Raw genomic sequence first — 25,414 nt, forward strand, 5'->3', positions numbered from 1 at the left:
TAAGATGGGCTTAGGTCAAATCAAAAAATATAACTTCATCAGGAGTGAAATCCATTCATCAGTCTAAAGGATCATAGAGGCCAAATATACATGGAAGATCCTCAACAGCTTACAGTAATTCAAAGCATTTACAAAACTTTCCAAATCTGGGTTACCTTTCCAAATCTGGGTTACCTTTAAAAATAGTTAGTGATGAAAATTATGATAGTGTCCTTAACCATGTTAAACAGGGCTGAGATGAACTGAATGGTATAATTGCTTTATTCACAGGTCAGACTCCAAAGTATAAGGCTGATTCCAAGGGTCTTTTAATAAACTATAAGATACCGAACAGTCAGACAACAACAGGAACACAGTACAATGTATTCTCAGGTAAAAACCATGAAGGACCCATTGGAGTAACAAAATGAAAAAGTGAGAAATCATGAGGAAAACGTACACGCAGGGAATTGCACAGGGCCCCTCTCCCAGCACTCGGCTTCCCATCTCTAAGCAACTCGAGAAAGGCCTGATGTCCACACCTTGCCCAATCTCAGTCACTCACCTGACAAGATTCCATCTTGACTGTTTCTAAATATTTAAGACACAAAGTTAAACACCAAATTCTAATGCTAACACTAAATATAAGACCCAAAGAGATCAAATGATTTTTTTTTGCTACAATAATTCTTTATACTTACCCTTGAATAAGAAACTGTGGTATTCCGATACTGTGAATGTATCTGGAATATGACAAAACTCACGTTGCTTGGAATATGATGCAAAATGGCTTCCTGTGGAAAAGGCTTGTTGAGCTGGAAGTATCTAAATTTCCCCACAGAAAATTCAAGAAAACCTACAAAGGGAGAAAGTTTTCATTGTAAGACTGTATCTCTAACATCGATTTGTAAAAATCGTACTTATAAATAGAGTGCAAATCTAACCCTCAGAAAAACTCCTTGAGGTAAATACCATGATGGCTCCCGTGTTGCTAATGAGGACATGGCGGCCTACAGTAGAGACAAGGTCTGGGGGCAGTGCTGGGAGCAGAGTGAGTCAGAGGCCCTGAATTCAAGCGTCAGCATGGGGGAGGGTACTCAAGGTCATTCAGCTGAAACATGGTGGCACCAAGGGCTAAAATGGAAAAAAATGTGTTTCAAAGGACCTAAACAGTACTAAGTACTGAGGGTGAGTTCTCAGAGCCCAGAGTAGCTTCCCATGTGGTGAGGAGAAGAACAACTCTTCAGAACAGAGAGCTTGGGGTTAGCATAAAGAACCCTCTTGGGGTGCTATGGTGACAGTGCTGGAAATGAAGAATGATATCATTCAGTGAATGCTGAAGTCAGCAGTCTGAAGAGACACAGGTGGCTTCAATTAGAGCCCTGTTTATAGTTTTAGGCAGCTTGGCCAACTGCCTGGGGCCTCAGTGTTTCTTATCTTGTCAAATGAGGATTGCATTACCTAACTTGCAAAAGCAGGTCCTGTCAACACTGGTAAGTCTGTTTGATGAGTGTCCACACCACACACTTCATATAAATTGTGAATCACAGGAATTTTGGAAAAGGGAGTTTTTTTTTTAACCAGGCAAAGTGGCACACACCTACAATTCCAGCACTCTGGGAAGCCGAGGCAGGAGGATCACAAGTTGAAGCCCAGCCTGGCAACATAGCAAGACTTTGTCTCAAAATTTTAAAACCCAGAGCAACACAGAGGCCCTGCGCTCAGTCCCTTGTGCTGCCCTAGCTTACTCTGTCCATGATTCTATGCACTGTATCATTCTCCTAGCTGCATACTGGGTTCTTCTTTTTCTGATCTAATTTTCAAGGACTCCACAGAGTAGGCTGGTTTTACTTCTGTGTGGTCCTGGACTCACACCTTCCCCCAACCCTCCATCAGGATATCCCTGTATGAACAGCAGAAGAGCGTTACAAACATAGGAAATGGCAAAAGCTATTTACATGTACTATAGATGAAAAGGAGTTGATGAGATAAAGATTGTAATTCATCAGAGTCCCATTAGCAGAACTATCATGTCTTATTTTAGAAAGAAATTCATTAATGAGTGGTTAAAAAACAAAACACAGTGAAAGAAAATGAAAACAACACTCCAGATACTAAATAACACATTTCTAATTTACCCTTTTTCAATGCTTTTTTTTCTAAATTCAAATATTCCATTGGAACAACAAAATAACATTCTATTAACAGTAAAACAAAATTCCATTAACAAAAAAAAAACTATGAAAAATAGTCTACCTGTGAACGGACCCCCTCAAAATACATACAAATGATGCTAAACCTAGAGAAATGATTAGATAGCCCCCCAAACGCTACAATAATATATTACTTTCATAATTTAGGGTTTTTTTAAGCTGATGATAGGAAAAAAGATTGTCTGTGATTACAATTTAATTTTCAAAAGTCAGGAAAATCTGAAATAGTGGAACAATGATGGCTGGAATGCCTCCTATTTATATAACCAGAAAGACATTTTACATCTTCTATGGACAAACTCCAATGGACTAGAGATAAAACATCTCTCGCTATAAAACACGGAGATTCCAGTAGGGAAGGCTGGAAAACATACGGTACTTTTCTGAGGCTTTTTTAAAAAGCAAACAACAAAAATATTTTCCAGGCCTTTCAATCATCATGATTATTTTATTAGAAAACCAAACTATATACAAATGAATCTCAATAAATGGCACTAAAAAAATTCTAATATTACACTTTAATTTTGAACTTATTTATTTTCGGTCTTCCAAGTCTTAAAAATCCTCTTTCTGGTCTGTCAAACTAAGCAACATTAATTTACTTTCCTAGCAATTAAATGGACTTCCATCCTTTAACAAGCTAAAGCCTTTGGCTCATGTAGTATTCTGCTTTTTCCACTGTCACTTTTATTCACTTTTCCCCCCCTCATTTTTCCCCATAAGGCAAATATTTGTGATTTATAAAATAGTCACTGGCTGTTGGGTACTGTGACCAAAACTGTTACAAGGAAACTCAAAAAGGCTGCTGTCATTATCACTCAGATTTGCCCTTCAGTATAATTTTAGAAAATGTTCCGATAATCCTGTGTCTGTCTCCCAAGACATAACCCCTGGCCCTGAACCTTTGAAAGCCCTGCACAGATTAATGCCATTGTTAGGGAAACTCCAGTGGCAAACTCTCCTTAACCTATCACCCTGGCTGAGGGTGAATCAGCACTCAGAAATATCAAAACTTGGGGTGGGGAAATAGCTCAGTTGCACAGGGGCCTGCCTGGCAAGCACAAGGTCCCGAGTTCAATTCCCAGACCAAAAAACAAGGAAAACAAATGAATAAAGAAATATCGAAACTTAGAACAGCGAAGAGACACAGAGATGTGGAAATTAAAATAGGTCATTGAACAACTAGTGGCTGGATGACTTCTTTTAGTGGCTGGTATTAACGGCAGGTATCTCCGCAAGTGTATGATGTGGTTTTCCTTCTCTGTACCCATTCCCTTCTTTTTTGAGTTTCTCTAGAGATCATGATGTGCCATCAGAAAGAAATGTCATGATTTGAAAAAAAAAAAGCCTCCATTCTTGATGGCACTCGATGTACAAGCTCTACCTTGATGGTGTATTTTAAAATCTTTAAAAAAAGGGCTGGGTGCAATCTCTACCACAGAGAGAAAGAGAAGGAGAGAGACAGAGACTGAGACAGAGACAGAAACAGAAGACAGAGAGACAATAAGCAAAATGGGGTGGGGACAGGGAGACACAGCACCTGTTGCTTGTTTTTCTCTAAAATAGTAATATTGTTCTAAACAGTTCATAATCTTCATAGCGAACAGTTACATGTACAGAAAGTTCATCCCATCATCGAGCATTATGTGTGGAAATCACTACGTCGACAGCTTGGTACATAGTCAGCCCTCAGTATCCAAAGAATCTAGGACCCTGAAAAATACAAAATCTGCCATGCACAGGCCCCAATATCTAATGGGGCAGTATTTGTATAACCAACACACCCTCCCGCATACTTTACACTGCAGATGGCTTCCTTGCCTAACACAATAGAAACGCTATGCAAATAGTTGTTATACTGCATTGTTTGGGAGTAAAGAGGAGACAGGGAAAAAAAAGTCTGCACATAAATATTCAGTTGAGACACAGTTTTTTCTAATTATTTTCGATTTGGTTGCATCTGCCAATACAGAATCCATGGGTATGAGAGCCAATTCAGCCTTCTGGGATTTGGACAGACGTCAACATGCCTATTCTCACACATATAGAAGAAGAAAGACATAAATGTTTGGCATAGCGCATTTTATAGGTCTTGGATACCTTTCTATAACAATACCGATAATTTAGGGGCTGAAGCCTTAGCTCAGTGGTTGAGCCCTTGCCTGGTGTGTTTGAGGCCCTGAAAAAGAAGGAAGGAAGGAAGAAAGAGAGAGAAATTAATTCTAGTTTTGTCATTTAGAAGCTATTTAGTGTTCTACTCTGAGAATGCAGCATAATTATTCAAATAATCCTTCAGTCATGAAAATAAAGGCTGTTATTCTGCTCTGAATAAGAAACTAATAAGATAGTTCTGCAAGAAAGCTTGTATGTCAGGCACCAATCTACGTGAGCTTTTGGCTGTGACAGCATAACGCATGATCTTTGACATTAAGTGTCATTAACTGTCTAAGAAGGCTCCTCCCAGTCTAAGAAATTCAGAAATGAAAATGAACAGCCCAAGTGAAAATACTTAATGATCAAAAACCCCAAAATTTAAGCTGCGGTTTCTACTTCTAACATTTTCTCCCAAGAAGTACAACCAGCATTTCAGGAATGGTTAGTACTTTCACACATAAGTTCCTGAACTTCCAGAAAGCTACAAGATAATGAAGCCTCCCTAACCCCTTATCCCTCCTAAGCCTGGAGCAGGAACCATGCAGAAGCCAGATAGTAAAAGGGAGGGACCCTGGTTGTACTGTTTAAAGCCTGGCCCCAGGGCAAGATAAGTCAGAGGTATTAAGAGCAAATATCTCAAAGGGTGCACTTTAAGTTATTTTTTTACATTATGTATTTCCTTATTTTTCAAACTTCCAATAGAGATCAAAAAGTGTTTTTATCATAAATAAATTGCAATATATCCTGACAATATATTATAACCATTTGGAGATGATTTTTTAAAAGATACGACTGCCAGAAACCCTTGTCTTGACTAGTTAAATTAAAATCCTTGAAGGTAAGGGCCAGGTTTCCATTTAACAACAAGTATTCATAAAACTAAGATGTAGAGAAGTACACAAAGTAAATCCAGAGGAGAACACGCCTAAAACCACGACCTAGGCCAAGAAACACCATTTAAGGAGCTCTCTTTGCCCTTCCGACCACGGTCCCTCTTCCCTCCCTAAACGGGACCATGATCCCAACTACAAACACAGAAATTTTGCTTCTGGAATTTAAATAAGTGCAATTTGCAGAATGAGCTCCATCATGTCTGGCTTTTAAAGTCAATATTTTGGGCTGGGGATTTAGCTCAGCGGCATAAGCGCCTGCCTTGCAAACAAGCAGTCGTGAGTTCGATCCCCGGTACCGGTAAAAATAAAAATGAAAGAAAAAAAAAAAAAGTAGCTAAAAAAAATCAATGTTTTATTTGTAAAATTCACTCTAGTATTAAGGAAACCATAATACTTAATAAACTAATATACCACAGCATATTTCTCTGTTCTATTGTTAATGACTACTTGGTTTTTTTAGATCAGTTATTAGAAAGAACTGCGAACATTTTTATACATGTCTTTTGGTGCAGGTATTCATACACTTCCATTGGGTAGAACCTATGAATAGAATTATCAACAATCCTGTCAGCCTCTTGTATCTATAGGACAGCACAGGCATGCCGCCACATCTGGCAGAAGTTTGTTTGGTTGACTGATTGACTGGTTGATTGATCTGGAGGTTTTTTGAGACAGGGTTTCACTAGGTAGCCCAGGCAGGCCTTAACTCATTACAGCAATGCTCCTGTCTCAGCCTCCAAAATGCTGAGATTACAGATGTGTGGTATGATGCCTACTTTAGAAGTTTCAATTCTTTTAATTTTTATATTTTATTTTTTTCGTACCAGGGATCAAATTCACAACCTGGTGCTAGCCAGGCAGGTACTTGTGCCGTTGAGCTAAATCTCTACTCCAGAAGTTTCAATTTTAAATAGACCACATAGACCAGTTTCTCAAGCTTTTCCTTTATGATTAGTCCTTTTAGTGTCTATTTATTTATTCATCTACTTATTTATGGTACTCGGGATTGAACTTAGGGCCTTTGCACTGAACAATGTTTCCAGCCCTTAGCAACTTGTGCTGGCTCTGCTCAAATTTGCAGCTCTCCTGCCTTAGTCTCTCAGAGTTACGCCCAGATTACAGGTGCATACCACCACCCATGGCTCTGTTTTTGGCTTTTTCTTGGGGGTGGAGAGGTTGAGACAGGGTCTTGTTTTGTAGTTCAGGTTGGCCTTGAACTTGATACGTATCCCAGGCTAAACTTAAACTCACAGTGACCCTCCTGACTCAGCCTCCCAAGTGCTGGGATTTCAGGTGTGTGCTACCTGGCCCAGCTTTTTGTATTAAAGAAATTTTGCCAACATATTCCAAGATGGTGAAGATTCACTCATGTATTAATTTCTAGAAGTTTGTTTTCCCTTTCACTGTTAGGTCTCAAATCAACCAGACACAGATTTCAATGCAGGATGTGAAACTGGGCTAACTTTTTCATATATACCTACTTGAGATACCAACTTTCATTAAAACCATATCCTTGCACGATGGTGTGCACCTGTAATCCTAGCTACTCAAGAAGCTGAGGTAATAGCATCACAAGTTTAAGACCAGCTTCAGTAACTCCGCCAGATCCTGTCTGAAAATAAAAAGCCAAAAAGGCCTAAAGGTATAACTTAGTGCTACAGTAAATAAAACAAGAAATGCTACAGTAAATAAAACAAGAAAACCAACTCTCGCTACAGTTCCAAATGTTACACAACTCAAATGAACCAACCTGTGTATCTGGATTCCCCACTGGGTTCCACTAGCTTATCTGTTAGTCCTAACACCACCATTATGTGGTTTTAATTCCTGTGCTAACTTTATTCTCCCTTCCCAAAACTGCTTCAACTATTTATATATTTACTTTTATTTTATTTTATTTTTTGGTACCAAGGATCGAACTCACAACCTTGCGCTCGCCAGGCAGGCACTTATGCCGCTGAGCTAAACCTCTGGCCCCTGCCTCAACTATTTTTTATCCCTTTTATTGCCATATAAATTTATAAATCAGTTTGCCAATATCCACACACAGAAAAAGCCTGCTGGGAATCTGATTGGAACGGCATTATCTATATAATTTAGGGAATAATGATACCTTAACAACAAAAATGTCCTCATGGACATATGTGAAATATTCTTCTATTTAGTTTCTTGATTTCTCTCAAGAACATTGTAGCATCTTCCCACTCATCTAGGTATTGTTACTGCTAAATATTTAACGTATCTTTGCGCTATTACAAATTTATTTTTTCTTTTAAATGTCAATTTCTAGTTTTTGCTTCCCTGTCCCAACTGCTCTTAAAAGTTCTCCAGGTGATTTAATGTTCAGCCAGGATGGATGATTCCAACCGTAATGATGAATAAGGGAAGAATAAATGTATTTCCTCCTGTTCTTATCTTTAACTTCTGTGTGACAATCTTTCCGCAGTTACCCTGGCAGCCCAACAACTGTTTCACAATATTTGCAGAAGGCTGCATTTTTATCACACTACTTGAGGTTTCTTTCTAGGATCTGCTATGCTATTCTTGATATTTTACTGACTGGCACAGTACCAGTCACCTACGTGGCACACAATAAACGTTTGTTGAGTGATGACTGAACTGTGTGACCACAGGCAGCTCATTTTGTTACATTTCAGTTTTCTTTTAGTAGAATTAGGTAACTGTGCTTTTTATCAAGTCAGGTAGCTGCTGAAGCAAATTTTCAAACAAATGGGAAAATTGTTTCTAAGCTGTCCGGTGCTACCCAATAAAGTACCATTCACTTCCATCCACTTAGCGATGCTTCAAAGACTCATCTCCTTAGGCGAAAAGGAAAAATAAAAAATAAAAAAGCCAGTCATTCTAAGATCGGCCCTGCAAACAAACTTCTGGGAAAAAGCTGGCCAAGGTATTCACAGAAACACCCAGCACATCACAAGCATCAAGTTGAAAAGGAGACTTCAGTGTCTTTCATCGTTAATCAAAACGACTTTTACAGCACCGTTGGATAGAAACTGCACTTAATTTCTACCCATAAAAACAGACTTGGCAGAAGAAGACACACACTCAGAACATATCCTGCAGAAGTTAACAGGAGCTTAACTTCACCTCTACGCCATCTGGAAAAGGATTCATGGGAAGCGTTTTATGAGGCATAGATCAGATCTTATGACTTAGGGAGCGGGGAGAAAAAAGACAGCACAGCAGATGAGAAAATGGAGCATTCACACCACACTTCTGGGAAGGGCGGCTCTGCCTGTCTGCCACAATGGGTTTTTGCCATCTGAATAGAAGGGGACTTTTTCCTATTTATCATGGACACCTTCTAATCTTATGCAAAGTCATTTTTTCCTTCTAATAATTCCATTCTAAAAACAGTGCCCCCCTCAATTCTAATCTTTTTTTTCTTTCCTAATTAGATCCCCACCTGGCAACCTCAAAACTTGCCATCTCTTCCATTTTTACAAAAAAAAAAAAAAAATGTACCTCACATTTCTCTCTACTACGGGTGCTTCAACACAATAAACAAATTCTAGGAGAGATCTGTCAAGGCTCAGTCTTCATCATTCTCTCCAGATGGAAGAAGAAAAATGAAAATCCCTCCCAATTTCTCATTTTTATCTTCTTATGAATTTTCATGAGCTCTAAACATTAAAATGGAAACATAACAATGAATATATAACCTCTCACTTTTTTTTTTCCATGCAGTACTGGGAATTGAGCCCAGAAAGTGCTGAGTTACATCTATTTGATTTTGAAACACGGTCTCGCTCAGCTACCCAGGTTGAGTTAGAACTTGCAATCCTCCTGCCTCAGCTTCCTGAGTAGGTAGCAGTATAGCATGTGTCACTGCCTGGCTCTCACATACTGTTGAAATAAGGCAATCACTTGCCACCAATGGCATAGGTGGCCTGCTGCCTTAAAGTACAAACACTGAACGGCCCAAATGACATTCTGCTCAACTCCAAAACCAGGTGATTCCATGTGAATCACTGGATATGAACCTAAAACAATAACGAAAGATGATAAAGGGAACAGAAAAATGGAACTCCAAGAAAAAGAAGAACTATTTCAAAGTACAGATCATCTCCTATGCCCAGCTGCTAAGAGGCAACACTTTCCTTAGACATTCTAGAACTCAATTTGTAAACTTCCAAGGTTCATTTAGCACTGGAGTCACTATTCAAGCTTTGCAAGTCAATTTAGCCTGTTCAAGATGAATAAATCCTTCTAAATTCACGTCCTTCAACTGGTACCCTTATCGGAATCCTCAATAGCTACATGTGCATTTTACAAGATGGTAATGCACATCTTGAACTGTTTCTTAATTTCTATACTGATTTTTATCTAAAAGATGTAGAGACTATTTACTTTTATTATCACTTAGCAATAAATTTCCCATAAAAACATTAATTCAAGGCAAAAAATTTTTTAATTGCTAAGGAAATATCAGGGCTGAAATCAAAGAAATGAAGCAAAAACTAGTACCTGAAAAAATATGGATATCTCAAGTTATTACTCTCATTTCTCAACTCTCATGTAAAAAAATTCTAGTAGTTAGATACTTAAGCACCAAACTAGAAATAAAAACATTTGGATCCCAGCTCTCCTTGACTCAAGGGCTAGGCTGGATCAACCACAAACTCAGTTTTCAAATTCCTCCCCCATTAAAATACCTGTTATCTCTCCTACTTTCCTCATAAGTCTATTTTGAGGGATGCAGATTAACTGAAGGATGAAATAGAAAGCACCATGCTATGCTAGATAGTCTCATTAAAAGACAGTTTAGTAAAGCCATGCATAGTGACATTCGCCTGTAATCCCAGCAGTCAGGAGGCTGAGGCAGCAAGGATCACTCTAAGTTCAAGGCCAGCCTAGGATACAAAGTGCATTTAGGGCCAGCTTGAACTGCATAGTGAGACCCGCTCTTAAAAAAAAAGAAAAAAAAAAAAAGCTTTGTGGAAGCAGAACAGAATCATGAAATTTGCATGAAGACCACCTGCATTCAAACCCTATCAGCTCATTTGTGTAATGAGTGTTTCAGGCCTCAGTTTTATCCTCTGCCAAGGGACAGAAGATTTATTATCTCATGGACTTGTGAGATTAAAGAACATTGCACATGAGAAGGGCTGGGGACATTCTGCGCATGGTGGATGTTAGTGCCTATCACAAGTCAGGTTTTTCTGTAAAAACATAATATAATAGAAGAATTGCCCTTTTCAAATTTGGATTTAGTTGTATGTAAAGATCCTGGGATTCTGTTTCTGTTTGCACAAAGGCTTTTCAGTGATCAGCATTAAGAAACACAATGCCATTATTCAGAAAATATTGTTTCAGAACTGTAACTTGTCTCCCAAGCGCAAAGCAAAACCCAGAATATGCTTAATACCACGGAAAAGCACATGATTTCCAGCCTGGCACAGCTTGGACTTTTTTACATTTCACGTTAACAAACCATGAGCTGTCACTAACGAATGCCCTTCCACGAAGCACATGACCCATAATCCGAAGTCCCATCCTGAGTCTATTTTTCTTCTCAAGTTCTGCAGAACATCGCAATTTGAAAAAGATTTCTGGAGTCTAAAAGCCCGCCGCGGCTTGGAGAGCCATTAGTCACCCCAAAGCCTTCGCTCCTCGCCCAACTTCGCTGTCCAGAAGCAGGGACGGCCCACGAGGGAGCAAAGGAGCGGTTCCTGCGTCCAATTAAAGCCACCAACATGGCTGCTCCCAGCGGGAGGTAATAATGGTACTTATCTCCTCCCGGTTCCCCAGCCTAATTCAAGGGGTGACGGGAAGGCCTCCGGAGCAGCAGGAGTTCCCACCTGCACTCCTGGAGGTTGCTTCTGAGCTCACCACCCTGCGTGCACCACCCGCTCCCGCTAGGTAGAAAGACCCCGGAGGAACTGTGACCTTACACTTGCACGAAATGCAAAAGCCACTTGGGGTCACAGGAGCCAGGCATCCCCTCCTTACCCTGGCTGGTGTTCCCGATCGTGTCAGCTCCTCCAGCCCCCACGAGACCCGACACCAGCAGGGCCACGAGCTGCAGCTGCAGCAGCCCCATCGCCGCCTGGGCCGGCCGGGCCCGCGCAGAGGTGCAGGAGTGGCGCGGGCGCGCGCGGCGGGACCCCCGCAGCCTCGCGCGCGTCACCCCCACGGGGTCGTCACCGCCTCTCCGCCTGCCTCGCAGGCTCCCGAAGCCTCCGGGCGCCAGGCTCGCTCTGCTGCTGGCGGTGAAATAAGGCCCGCGATACCCGCGCCCCTTCCCGGCCACTGCGCGCGTCGCCGCGCGGGGCGCCGGCGTCCTGAGCAGCTGGCGCCTCCTCCTGGCGGCCGGCAGCGCTCACTTTCTTGTCTTTCCAGCACCTTCAGGGCGCAGAGCAACTTGCTGTTGCAGAGTAACGTCCTGGTCCCGTGCGTTCTTAACCGCCCTTTGCAAAGAAAAAGAGGACTCCGGCTCCCCTGCCGAGCCACCGCTGCGCTTTGCGCAACCACCGGAGCAGAGCGCTTCCTCCCGGGCGGTTGCCTCGGCTGCCCAGGCTGAGTGCTGCAGGGCCAAGACGCCCGGCCAGGCTGGCTCTGCAGTCGTCCTAGCGCCGGCACGGGGAGCTCCACACTGAAAATGCAGTTCCGCTTTCTCTAAGCGAAATAGCCTCAGAAACTGACCACCTCAGCCCGAGCCTGAACTTCCCCTGAAATCTCAAACCCCGTGCAAAAGGGACCTAAGTGACAGAGGACTCTTAAGATGATTATGGAATTACACTACAGAACATTTGGGGATGATTGTCCTGCTTTCTTCACCTGCTTTATTCAAATCGCCAGGTGTGTATTTTAATGAGCAACTATGGGGGGGGGGAGCATTTGTTCAGTTATCCAGTAGCAGATGGTGATCTACCCCAACCACCGTGATGTTCACAGGCACAACTGTTTTCTCGTTAGCCTCTGGCTTGTCCAGATGTGGACACCTTTGATAGCACTGTCTATTCTGTGGCAATAATTCATTCTCGCACATGCCCCATTCCTATGACCCTCAATAGATGAAATCCCCGGAAGACGCTACAGCAATTATGACCAGGGCAGCGTTTGAATCAGTGATTGGATTGTTCTATTGATAGCGTTCTGCTAGTTGATTAGCTGAACTGGATTGGGTGGTGAGAACTGGAACTCTATCTCACACTTCACTGTCAAAATAAAATTCCAAAGTGATACAACGGTTAGAGAGCCATTGTGGTGTTAAAAAAAGCTTGATCTCGGATTGGGAGGAATGTCCTAAGCAAAAAGCAAAGGAAGGCCGATTCACTAGTGCACATGTGTAATTCCAACTGTTCTGGAAATTAAGGCAAAATGATTACAAGTTCAAGGCCAGCCTACGCACGTGAGGAAGCTGCTGTCTCAAAATAAAAGGGCTGGAGGGTTAGCTTTATGGTAGAATGCTAGTATTTCAAATTCCATTACCTAAAAAATAACCCAATAATAATAATCAAAGGAAAGGGACTGAGGACTTAGCTCAGTGGTCTAAGAGCCTGCCTGGCAGGTGCAAGGGTGTGAATTCAATCCTCGGTACCAAAAAAAAAAAAAAAAAAAAAAAAAAATAGGGGCTGGGGATTTAGCTCAGCAGGCATAAGCGTCTGCCTTACTAAGCCTGTGGTTGTGAGTTTGATCCCTGGTACCGGTAAAAATACAAATCATCATCATCATCATCATCATCATCAAAGGAAAAACTCATGTGGAAAAAATTGGTATATTTGACACATAAAAATTTAAATTTTATGAAAGCTTAAGAACATTACAAACAAAATGAAAAAAGAAGTTGATAAACCAAAAAAATTAGCGTAGGACATAAATAGGGAATTTTATTTTAAAAAAGAGAAAGAAATACATATGGTCAGTAAATGCATGAAAAAAGTTAAGTCTCATTAGTAGGCCAAAAATAAAGGTTCAGATTAAGATCTAAATATTTTATCCATGAAGGAGCTGAGGGGCATTTTAACTCAGAGGTAGCGGGAGTGTAATGACACAACTTTTCTTAAAATCATGTCAAAAATCTTTTACAATCTTATTTTTGGGCCCGGAATATAACTCAGCGGCATGATGCCTGCCTGGCAAGTGCAAGGTCATGAGTTCAATTCCTGATACAAAAACAAACAAACAAAACCTTATTTTTGTAGCTTTGTTATTATAATTCTGTTTTTAAATTTAGATATGTAATTAGATATTCATATAAAAACTAAATGTAGAAAAGTTTTCATTGAGTTTTTTATAATCACAAAATCAAAACATCCTAAATGCCCAATAATGAGAAATTAAATAACCTGTGATACAACCATATAGTAAAGTCCCAAGCAGCTCTCCATTTATGTTTTAGAAAGCAACTAACTGATTTTAAAGTGTTTCTAAAAGGCAATTTACAAAGCAATAAATATATAGAAAATGAGGCTTATTTTATTTTATTTTAAACATGTATTCATGGCTACGTGCACAGATTCCATATGTTTATATATGTATATAATACATTTTGTATATATATTTCAAAAATGTTTAAAATAGTTATCTCCAAGTGGTTGGATTAAGAATGATTTTCTTTGCACGTTTCTGTGTACAAGTTCTATGCTGATTTTCCTATTGCTTTTGAATAGATTCTTTAATATATATATATCAAGAATTGAACTCATGACCTTGTGCTTGCTACACAGGTGCTGTACTGCTGAGCTGAATCCCTAGATCAACACATGTTCTTCATGATGTAGTAGTTCCTGTCCATTCTCAAGTTTATTGCTTCAGCTAACTCAAACTTTCTATACTGGCCACATATCAAATCAATTTCAGTCTTCCAAATTAATCCCAATCTCTCCTTTGCACTGTAGTTTCCCGTGTGTGTCCTACTATGTAACAGTGGATGACACATATGTTGGCAATCAGAATAAAGCCTTGTTACCTTGGCTATGCAGTAATGTGGCAGCTTGGGAAGATGCCTGGCTGTGCATCCCTGTTCATGTCAGAGTTCTGTGCAAAAGTCCTGAGACACAAAGAAGCGCCTAGTTTTGTCCAGGAGGATGTTTTTTTCTGTTGCTTGTTTGTTTGGTTTGCCTATGTATTGAAATGAAATGCAGAAACTGAAAAGATTTTCAGATTTAAAATAAGCATTAAGATGGGGCTGGAGGCTGGAGATTTAGCTCAGTGGCATAAGCGCCTACCTTGCACGCAGGCAGTTGTGAGTACTGATAAAAAGGAAAAAGACAAAAAAACAAAAAACGCATAAGTAATGCCTTAAAAAGCCTGCTCAGAGTTCATAAAAGGAAAGGAAAGAAGGGAAAGGGAAGGGAGGAAAGGAAAGGAAAAGAGGAAAGAAGGAAGGAAAAAAATCTACCTTACATTTTGTAAAATTCAAGTGCACCTCAAAATGGAGAGGGAAGGCCTAGGGTGTAGCTCAGTGCTTTCCTAACATGCTGGAGGCTCTCGGCTCAATCCTGGAACCCACCCCTTACCAAAAACAAGGAAGATGGACATAGGGATTCAGGACCAAAGCAGGGAGAAACCCCTATAAAATGTGCCCATTGATTCCCATTAAAATCTGAGTCTGATTCTGCATTTTTAAAATCTTATACTTTCCAGATGGGTAGAAATTTACACTGTTTTGACTGTTCATTAAATTCCCAAGTCCTGGAGGTATGGCTGGTGCAAGACCACTTGTCTAGAATGCACAAGGGTCTTTCCTCAGCCACAAAATATAACAATATACACTCACAAAGTGTTTACATGGTAACTATTATATACAAATCATTATAGTAGGAAATTTGGTCCAAAAGTATGCATTCAGGGATTTCAGCTCATGGCCTGATGAAAGAATAGAGTTGCGTATGTCACATGCTGCAGAGGGTTTTAATCAGCGCTGAATTGTACGTATGATAGTAGCACTACAAAATTATAACATCCCCCCAAAATTCCTATTGCCTAGTGATGCTGTAGCATTAACATCATAGAGCAACACATTACTCATGTGTTCATGGCAATGATACTGTAAATAAACCTAGTATACTTTTATCAGCATAAAAATAACATGCAAGCAATTATGTATAGTATATATTTGCTAATGATGATAAAGGACTATGTTATGGGTTTATAAATTTACTATACAATACCATCATTTTAGAGTGTACTCCAATTTATATAAAATTTACTGTAGAGTGTATGAGGCTGGTAATAGGCTCATACATATTTACCACATCTTCTAATTGCATCATTTTCTTGTGACTCTGGAAACAACAAATCACATAGCTTGGATGTGTAGCAGGCTCTATTACCTAGGAGCGTTTTTGGTTTGGAGAGTTTTTAATACTGGGATTTGAGCCCAGAGGCTCATTCATGCTAGGCAAGTATTCTACCACTGAACTGCCAGTTCTCTTTTATTATAATTTTTTGTGAAAAAAAGGTCTTGCTAAATAGTTCAATCATCCTGCCTCAGCCTCCTGAGTAGCTAGGATGACACACACGGCCAACATCGATTTGCTTTTGAAAGTACACTCAGTGATGGTCACATGGTACAGTTATTTAACAAGTCGGATTGTCTTAGTCTTCAAGCTACACATAGCTGTAATTATACCTTAGTATGCTAAGCACAATAATAGAAGTACAAGGAACAGTTGTAAACGTTGGGAGAAATTAGCTTCCTCTCAGCTCGGAAAAGATTTATAAAGAGATGTTTAAAGGCTGAGTGGAAAATGATCAGGAGAACCAAGTGGAGGTGTGGATGGAAGTGTGGGGATTTCACACAAGGAAGAAAGAATTTTGCATGCCTTATATATGCACAGAAATGTGAAGGAGCAGAGCATGCTTAGCGAATTGCAGAGTCTAGGGTAGCGTGGAGTCTTTGTAGTTCAACCTCTTGCTTGGAGCATTTTAGAGACTTAATAACTTAATACTGAGTCACTGGTAATGGTAACTAAGGGCCTGACATTTCAAGTTAAAGACTGTTAAGGTTTTTTTCTTTTTTTTTCCTGAAAAAATAAGGAATTATTCTAGGTTATAAAATCAAACTACTTACCACAAGATTTGCTATGAGTCTATAATGGTTGGAAGCTTTACTAGGACTTTTATATATGCTTAAAACTTTAATAATATAACATCTGAAAAAGATGCCTATCAGAGTCACATGTTATAAAAATGAGATCTTCAGTGGCTGAGGAGGTAGCTCAGTGGTAGAGCACTGACCTGGCATGCAGGAAGCGCAAGCTCCATCCCCTGCACTACCAGGAGTTGCTGTTCTTAGAAACATATCTAATCCAGCTGGGGATGCGAAAGCAGCAAATGAAAAAGTGCTGAAGGCCCTTCCTGGTCCTCGTTGAGTCCTGGGAAGTTTATATCTGTAGTCCCATGGAAAAGTTATTGGAACCCTAGCCATTCCAATGGTGCAACACTAAGGCATATTTACAGTTGTGGAGAAACAAGGGGGTACCTAAGACCAGTTAAGGTGATAGTTAACTGAACAAAGAGGTGGAGCCAGGATTGAACTCAGGTTTTATTAATTCTCCACGGAGGGAGCGGCTTGGGGATGCATGACTGTGATAGTGGTGGGAAGTCCGTGAGTGCTGTGAGCTGGGCTGGGTAGGAGGCCCGAAGTCACCTCTGCAGCGTGCAGAGAGGAGGACATGCAGAAGAGTAATCTGCATAACACAGTGCGAGGTAGTATGTAATGTTTTGGAGTTGGTGCTTCAGCTATGATGTGTAAGTTTTTATGCCTCGGGAGGTCATAGCCTCTTGTCTCAAAGCTGGATCCGAGCCAACAGCGTGGAGTGTGGCTTTCCTTTCAGTCCAGCTCACAAGTGTTTTTTTGGGAGCTGGAGCAGAGCAACACTGACCGGTCCCCTGGCTTCAAAGACTACACATCAGCACCTCAGGCCAGGCCATTTTGTATTGCTTAAAGCCAACGGAAGGGATAAGGAGAAGTCTTAGCCAGCTTTGTACATATGAATACGTGGAAAGAGGGCCAGGTTGAGCGAAGATGGAGATAACTGCTCTTCTGTGGTCCTCCATGAAAGGAAGGAAGGAGAGAGCCACATGGACTCTAGTATGTCATAAATAACAAGTGTTAAATAGATTTTGTGGGAGGCCATGGATCTTATCAGCTGGCTAGGGCCGGGGGGTCCCCGAGGCAGAAGCAAGGAACCTAACCTGCCCTTTGGTAGAGTAAACTTGCAGGTTTGCTGACTGCATGGCAGAAAACAAAATTTCAGGCTACTCAGTTAAAGGCACGGAAAGGTTTTATTAAGCAGAGATTTAGGATCCACCCCAGAGTGGAAGTAGGTTCTCAGAGAAATGAGATGTGTTATTCCATACAATGGGTGGAAATCCCAGAAGACAGGCCAACCCTGGGAACGTACTGGCCCATTCTATAGGGCTGGGCTTTTTTTTTTTTTTTTTTTTTTTTTTTTTTTTTTTTTGAATTAGGCTCCTACTCTTCACTTCTTTTCTTAAGCCAATTTATAGACTTGCAGTGTGCCTGTGGAACTTGGGGTGTGGTCTCTAGGGAAGGAGCCTAAATTTAACCAAACGAATGCTGAGATGGATACCTTGGGTGACAGACTGCCTCCTAGAAGCTGCGGTCTCTTTAAAAGTACAATTTTGGTTATGATCTCCTTGTTTTCCTTCCATTTATCTTTTATTTCTTCTAGCCTGGTAGGCTACACACAACTAACTAGTTACACTGTAATCAATGACTAACTGACAAAACTGTAGTCAATTAAATTTTCTGTCTCACCTCCATTTGTTCTCTAAATTCTGTCTGATCACCTTGTTGATGGGAGTTCTCAGAACCTACACCGGTTCTGCGAGCTGCCTGGTTTGTGAATCACTTTGATTTCATTTTCTTTTGCTTAAACCCTCTAGAGTTGAATTGATCAAAGGAATTATCCAGCTTAACTCGTGAAAAGAGTAAAACCTGAAAAGATAGAGTATGAATTAACAAGAAAGAAACTGTTTTGAGAAAGGAAAAGCATAAGGAAAGAGTGGGGCCAGTGGTACTCAACTGGGGTCAATACAGCCATCCTCGTGGAAACATCTGGAGATGTTTTATGTGTCACAACTGGAGCAGGGATGCTGTTACTGCCATCTAATGGACAGAAGACACAGGTGCTGCTACACATACTGCAAGGGACAGGATAGCACATTTCAACAAACAACCTGACCTGAAGTGTCACCAGTGCTGCTGTTGAGAATTCTTGAGCGGGACACTTAAGTCTATTAGGCAGGTTGAGTTATTCCTCAAGTCTACAGCTTCAAGAGATTCACAAATCCTTTAAAAATGTGTGCACATTTTTGAGAATCTGGTTTGGAGAAAGGATTTACACCCTTGAATTTCTGCCCCCCGCCCCCCACCTTGGGAATTGAGCCCAGGGTCTTTATGTTGAACTACATCACCAGTCCTTAGCTGAGTCACTAAGTTGTCCACGATAAACTCAAACTTTCAATCCTCCTGCCTCATCCTCTCAGTATGCATCATCATGTCTGTCTTAATCTGATTCTTAAGGAGGTTCATGGCCAAAAAAGGTTGAAGAACCCATGAAAACCAAGGGTGAAGGGGTGCGGCTGAAGCAGAGGATCATTTCACTCTGAAAATTATCTGGAAGGAAGCAAGGTTGGATGTATGCTGGAGCCAGACTATAGCGAACCAAATTCTGAACCTGATTGTTCTTAAAACTGATACTACCTTACCTGCTTATTTTTCTTACTTTCTAGGAATCTCCTCTCTTCTAATCACAGGCTGTGAATCCTCCACTTTCTACTCCCCTCCACTTTCCATTCCCGGAACCCTTCTGTTCCTCCTGTCATACATTTGTCACACAAACGGTAATTACACCTATGCTAACACCTTACCTCCAAATTCCAAGTGCTCTTCCTTTTCTTTTCCTATTTAACACTGCCCACTTTAACACTTAAGTTTCTGAGTTTTCCATTTTTCCCAGGTCTGCTCCTTCGCTACGAATCCAGCACATTTACACAAAGAACGTTTGGGTGAGCTCTCTCCGCATCTCCAATCCCAAAGCAAGAGAGGACACACTCTCATCTAGCCTTCTAGGTAGTCTGGTTAATTTTTTTATTTTTTGGTCCTGAGGATGGAATTCACGGCATCACACTTGCCAGGCAGGCGCCGCTGAGCTAACTCCCCAGCCTGTCTGGTGAATTTTAATTCGAACTGAAAGTCTATATCGTGACTCCCAAGCACTTATCTTTTGCGATCCACCTGGAAAGCAAAAAGTAAGTAAAAAAGCGAAAAGCAAGAGAAAGTAACTGAGATGATGTCAAAAAACGAATAGATAAGGCCAGAACAACCACTAACTCCGCAGAAACCAGCCATCTCTGTCCAGTGTTGAACACCTAACAACCTCGAAGAGTTGCCCTCGAAGCAACCAGACCACTGCCACACAGGTTCCCAATTTACTCTAATGGCCCTAGGCTAAATAAAGCAAGACTCGGAAATTCTCCACCCGCTCCTGGAGGTTTTGCTCTCCATGACCCCACCCCTTTCAAGAATACAGACCTATGATTGGCTATGACGCGTCCTGAATTTGCCCAATAGCATACACGCTGCTTTTCAATCTCTTTCCTAGGGCGGTGTGTTCTCCATGACCCCACCTCTTTTAAGAACGCAGTTCTATGATTGGCAGTGATGCGTCCTAAAACTGCCCAATCACGCACGAGCGGCTGCTTTGGCGTCTCTGCGCCTGTGGGAGGAACATGGCCGACAGGCTCACGCAGTTGCAGGACGCTGTGAACTCGGTGAGGATTTTCGTTCGATTAGTGCCTGTTCTTTCTCTCTTGAAGCGAAAGAAGAGAGAACAGAGACCTAGATAAAACTCGGAAGTGGGGAGTCAGTCAGGCACAAAGCGCCCCCTCCGAGCGAAGGGAGGCGGAGCCCCCAGGGGGCCCGGGGCTGCGCTTCCCGGCCTGTCCGCGTACCACATTTCTGTTTATTAGCGATGCTTCTGGGACCTCCTGTGGAGGGGGAAGAGAAGCAGCTTTTTCTCTTCTTATCAATTTTAACACACTCAGGAGATCCTTTGCACCTGATGATCGGATCTCTGTAATTAAGCGTTATCCACGTATTCGCCAGCACTTTGGGGTTGGGGCGGGAGTGAGGTGAAAGTGAGAAGTCGTTTTGTCCTGGTTCACTCCTGTAGATCCAGCGTCCTGTCCCATCTCTGGACTACTGTAACTAGATTAGTTTGGGGAGAACGGACATCTTTATGATGATGAACCTTGTAATCCTTGTACATCTTTCCTTTTATTTTAGGCTTCTTTAATAAAAAGCCTATTCTCTGTAACAGTTTAGATTTTGTAAGCAGCTCCTCTAACGTTGTTCGTTCAGGTTATTCTTTTTCCTGCTTCTTATGCCAATGCTAAGGACTATGCAAGCAAAGGCACATCTGTGTTCATATTCCCATAAAGAGTTGCACAGGTTTCCATTGATAATTATATTTCTTAGTGTAATTCTGATTGTAATTTGATGTCCCAGATAAGGTGCCTGCCTATACAAGAATCTGCTGCCTGAAACCTAAGTATCTGATCTTCTGGTCGGTTTTTTTCTTTGCTTGTTTGTTATATTGTTTTTGTTTCCCGTCACTGGAAGCTAATACCTTGACATTCTTGTTAATATATCAGTCTCCATGCATTTGAAATGTGTGAATCTACTTGTAAAAAACGGATCTACCCTATGTAAATAAAATAGGAGCTTTTAAAGGCTGAGTCCTTAAATTCACCAAGGTAAAAATCTACTTTACAGTGATTTGGCTAGGCAACCATCCAGCTTCCCTCAGGGAGATACTCCTTTGAGGTTTAACGAAATCAGATTGTTATGATGCTGCCCGATAAAAACGTTATTTGGGGAAAATATTTGGAAATTCATGTATGTCTTGCAACTGGGACAATAAGGACAAAGTGAATGTGACTAACCCTAAGGTAAGCATGCTAATAGTTGGATTTGCCAGAGAAGCCTTTAGGCTAATTAGTGTGAGTGGTTGTGTATATAAGCACTGTCGTCTTTACAAAGAGGTGCTCTTTTTTGACACTGGAAAGATGTCATATACTCAAGAGACTTTAAAATGATGCAGCAACAGCATGTGGCTAGGGAGTTACAATAAATGAACTGTTTTCAACTCTTAATGTTGAAGCAAATTGAAACGCACAGCTATATGAATTAAAATAGAAGGAAGCATAGCACTCGACCCAAGCATGGTCTTATTAACATTTGTTCTGCCCTCTGAAAACTATGAATGCAGAAACTGTATCATAGTATCTTTTTATGCAGTAATTGCTCTGGAATTGATGAATCGATTTCCAGTTATTTATTTAGGATCCCAGAGATTGAACCTGGACTTTACATCCCCAGCTCTTTAAAAAAAAAAAAAAAAAAAAAAAAAAAAAAGTGTTATTTACAAACGGAGTCTTACTGCAGGCATGGTGGTGCGCGTCTGTAATCCCAGTACTCAGAAGGCTGAGGCAGGAGGATTGCTATAAGTTCAAGGCCAGCGTGGGCTCCATAGTGAGTTCAGGACCAGCCTGAACTACATAGCAAGACCCTGTCTCAGTAAATTAAAAAAAAACAAGCAAAGTCTTGCTGAGATGCTCAGACTGGGCTCAAAACTGCAATCTTTCGTGTCTTGGCTTCCCAGAGCTTAGATTATAGACACTGGCCACTTGGTCTGGCTTCAGCAAATATTTTTGAATAAATGAATTAATGGATTATAAATGTTTTTCCTGAACAAGAGAACTACCATGCTGAATATGGTTTTGTTTTTTCCTATCCTAATAATAATGATATGATATAGAATATTTTGGTTTAAAAATGAAAAAAGCTACTAGTACCATGAGAATCTAGCTACATACAACTTCTGAGCTGTTACTACATTTTAATAGCAAAACATGAGCAAAGCTAGTCATAAACTAATTTATAATTAGTCAGGTAAACCACAGGGAAAAGTAGAAAATGAATGAGTACAGTTGATTTAGATTATTGAAGGCTTTGAAACAGCCTGAAAATTGGAGACATATCCTGAAGACCATGGTAGAATGAACTCATTTTTGGAGCAAGGTAAAAAACATGGTGAACTAGCAGGTTATAGGAGGCTATTTACAGAGGAAGCTGTTGAGTTTGAATTCCTGTCATTGAAATAATGGTAGCGAAACGTAGTGGAAATGCTTATTCTCTGATTGGAAGTATAAATTACGATTTGAGGGGTGGATATTAGTGAGAAAAGCTGATAGGGAAAATAGGAGTGTTTGGTTTGGAGATGGTAAGGAATTTGGTATTCTTTATCTTTAAAAGTGCTAAAAGAATACATTTTGAACACCAGGCATTTACAACTTGAGTCTTAAATACTTTTCTGATTACATAAAGTAGCTTTTCTTGAAGTCATTTTCTCTTTGTTTCTTTATATTTGCTACTACTACATTCTCAGAAAAGAAATTGTCGATTTTATATATGATAATATGTATATTTTTATTAAACCTGCAGCTGTACTTAGATATTTGCAGGTCAAATTTGCTGTTTGCTGCCACTGGCCCAAGAAAGTATTTACTTGTCACTTGCAATAAGTTTTGGCATTTATTTCTGATTCTACTCGTTTCATAAGAAAAGAAAGATTATTTACATGTATTTCATTTTTAACTGTTTCAGGTAGATTGATACTACATTTAACTTCACCTATACTGACACTAAACTTAGGTACTTTGAATTATTAAAATGTTTATATGGGAGTGTAGCTCAGAGGTAGAGCACACGATCAGCATGTACAAGGCCCTGGCTCCCCCCCGCCAGGACCAGGATAATAATCATCATAAAGACTGCTAAAAATTACTCCTATTATTTCCTTACTCACAGATCCTTGTTTTTAAAACCTGTTCTTGCCTTGTTACCATTACCACAAAAGCCGTTAAAACTGATGCAGGCTTTCTCACCGAGCCGTGTTTTCCTGGTCCTAGCTCGCAGATCAGTTCTGTAATGCCATTGGAGTACTGCAGCAGTGTGGGCCTCCCGCCTCCTTCAGTAACATTCAGACAGCGATTAACAAAGACCAGCCCGCGAACCCTACGGAAGGTAAGTTTTCTCAGCTTGTCTTAGTTTTATTCTGACATTTTAAGTAGTCTTTTAAAAATAGATTTATTGAGAAACAGCTTATGTATGGTTTCTTTCTAAAACTGATATTTGAGGGTAGTACATTTTGTGATAAAACAAGTGAATTTGTTATAGTCATTTCACAGATTTCCTAATTCTGCTCACATCAAATAACAGATTCATATTCCTTTAGAGGAATGCTTATATGAATTTAGCAGAATTTTCCTTGAAGAATCTTAGGAAGGCACTCTTTTGGCAGATTCTTTGTTCAGGTGATCATCATTGTTGTCCTAATAAATGAAATGCTTTATTTCCAATTTGAACTAATAGTAAATTAAATGTATAATATGATTGCTGTGCTTAGATTATTAACACACGCATGGGAGGACTGTAATTTGTATGTCTCCCTGTGAGGCAGCGCTGAACCACTGGCAGTACATGGAAGACTGTCCCATTGGGTGGCTTGTGACTGTCCCATCAGGTGAAACAAGCCCTGGGACGGGACAGTCAGATGTGTGCCACCAGTGGCTCAAACTGGCGGGAACTTGTCAGTTAAAGTCCTGTGAACTTTTTCTGATTTCGCTAACTTAAAATTTAATTTCAGTTTCTGAAAACTTGAGATTTCTGATATCCTAACTTAGTCCTGTCTTTCTCTAGAGTATGCCCAGCTTTTTGCTGCGCTGATTGCACGAACAGCAAAAGATATTGATGTTTTGATAGATTCCTTACCCAGCGAAGAATCTACAGCTGCTTTACAGGTTAAAAAAATCTCTTTCTTTGAAATTATACTAGTAATAGAGAAACTTTAATGAAAGAAGATAGGTTTGATATTTTTTGTTATATTGAAAGGTTTGATATCTTTTGTTATATTGAAGGTTAAAAATAGGGGTTTTATTGATGGTATAGTCTACTGAAGGTTGTACTGAATGTCTGTCTTTATATCTGTGTATCTATATCTTTCTTAAATTTTGAGCTACAAGGAAACCTCCTATTTCTTAGTTTGTCTGGTTTCCTAGCAAAGAGTGAGAGGAAGGTGGCAGGGCTTGGTGGCGCATGCCTGTACTCCCAGCACTTGGGAGGCTGAGGCAGGAATAGAGCCAAGAATTCAAGGCCAGCCTGGGCTATTTAGTGAATGAATTCAAGACCAGCCTGAACTACATAGCAAGATCCTGAACAGAATGCAAGACAATCACCTAGAGAGAGAGTACCTAGAGATTCCTGATGTGAGTTTTAGAAGTCCTGCTACTGAACAGTGTATCACAATAGTTTCAGAGTCATCCAGATTTAAAAATAAAGAACTCTACTGCAGTTTCTTCCTTTTCAACTCTATAAAGATTTAAAAATTTGTGTCTCATAAAGGCCGCCAGCTTATATAAGCTAGAAGAAGAAAACCATGAAGCGGCGACATGCCTGGAAGATGTGGTTTACCGAGGCGACATGCTTCTGGAGAAGATACAGAGCGCGCTCGCGGACATCGCCCAGTCCCAGCTGAAGACAAGGAGTGGCTCCCACAGCCAGGCTCTTGCGGACTCTTAGCACCCAGCAAACCAGTCGTGAAGCCCAGAACTGTTTCAGTCCATTATGAATTCCACATCCGATTTAGATACAAGCCGTAGCAACAGTTACAGACACATACACTATGATACTTGTTACCTTTTTAGCTGTTTTAAATCTATTTTCACTCTTGAAAAATAAGCTTACCAAATTGTGATTGAGCCAGCTTTAAACCATCACTATGCTATCATTTTTTAGAATGAAATTATTGAGGTGGATATTGCATTAATGTTCATAATATAATTCAGCAGATACACTATGAAGTTCTGTTGTTTTTGTGTGTGTGTGTGTATGTGTGTGTGTGTGCACGCACTGGGGATAGAGCCAGGACCTGGGCACAAGCTGGACAAGCTCTGCCTGCAGTTACACCCCCAGCCTCAAGTTCTGTCTGATTTTTGCAATCCTTTTTACAAAATCAAAGTATCCCTCAAGCCAGAAGTATGGGATATTTCAGTTCACATTGATGTGCCTTAGACACGTCTTAGGAAGTAGCATTGTATAAATACAGAGCTTTG

At 40.5% G+C, this 25,414-nt stretch overlaps 2 protein-coding genes and 1 long non-coding RNA gene across 3 annotated transcripts in view; 2 read left to right on the forward strand and 1 right to left on the reverse strand.

The window, feature by feature from the left end:
* Tm7sf3 (transmembrane 7 superfamily member 3) overlaps positions 1-11,607 on the reverse strand; it is a 41,561-nt gene extending 29,954 nt beyond the window's left edge. Inside the window, exons 1-2 of the mRNA XM_003470341.5 lie at positions 11,213-11,607; positions 681-835 (exon numbers count right to left, since the gene is read on the reverse strand). Of these exons, the coding sequence (XP_003470389.3) occupies positions 681-835; positions 11,213-11,303 (246 nt within the window). The 5' untranslated portion in view covers positions 11,304-11,607. The remainder of the gene's footprint in view (positions 1-680; positions 836-11,212) is intronic.
* Positions 10,712-14,104, forward strand: LOC134473589 (uncharacterized). The gene is made up of 3 exons (XR_010043893.1): positions 10,712-10,976; positions 11,603-12,061; positions 13,933-14,104. It is a non-coding gene; the product is annotated as an uncharacterized LOC134473589 (long non-coding RNA).
* A 5,747-nt stretch (positions 14,105-19,851) lies between these two features.
* Positions 19,852-25,158, forward strand: Med21 (mediator complex subunit 21). Its single transcript, XM_003470458.5, has 4 exons — positions 19,852-20,011; positions 23,213-23,327; positions 24,003-24,103; positions 24,705-25,158. The coding sequence occupies exons 1-4, from the start codon at positions 19,970-19,972 to the stop codon at positions 24,879-24,881; spliced, it is 435 nt and encodes a 144-aa protein (XP_003470506.1). The 5' UTR covers positions 19,852-19,969; the 3' UTR covers positions 24,882-25,158.
* Positions 25,159-25,414: the final 256 nt, after the last annotated feature.

This window comes from Cavia porcellus, unplaced genomic scaffold, assembly GCF_034190915.1.
Source record: "Cavia porcellus strain 051 isolate PalLab524CR breed Dunkin Hartley unplaced genomic scaffold, mCavPor4.1 scaffold_27, whole genome shotgun sequence".
NCBI lineage: Eukaryota > Metazoa > Chordata > Mammalia > Rodentia > Caviidae > Cavia > Cavia porcellus.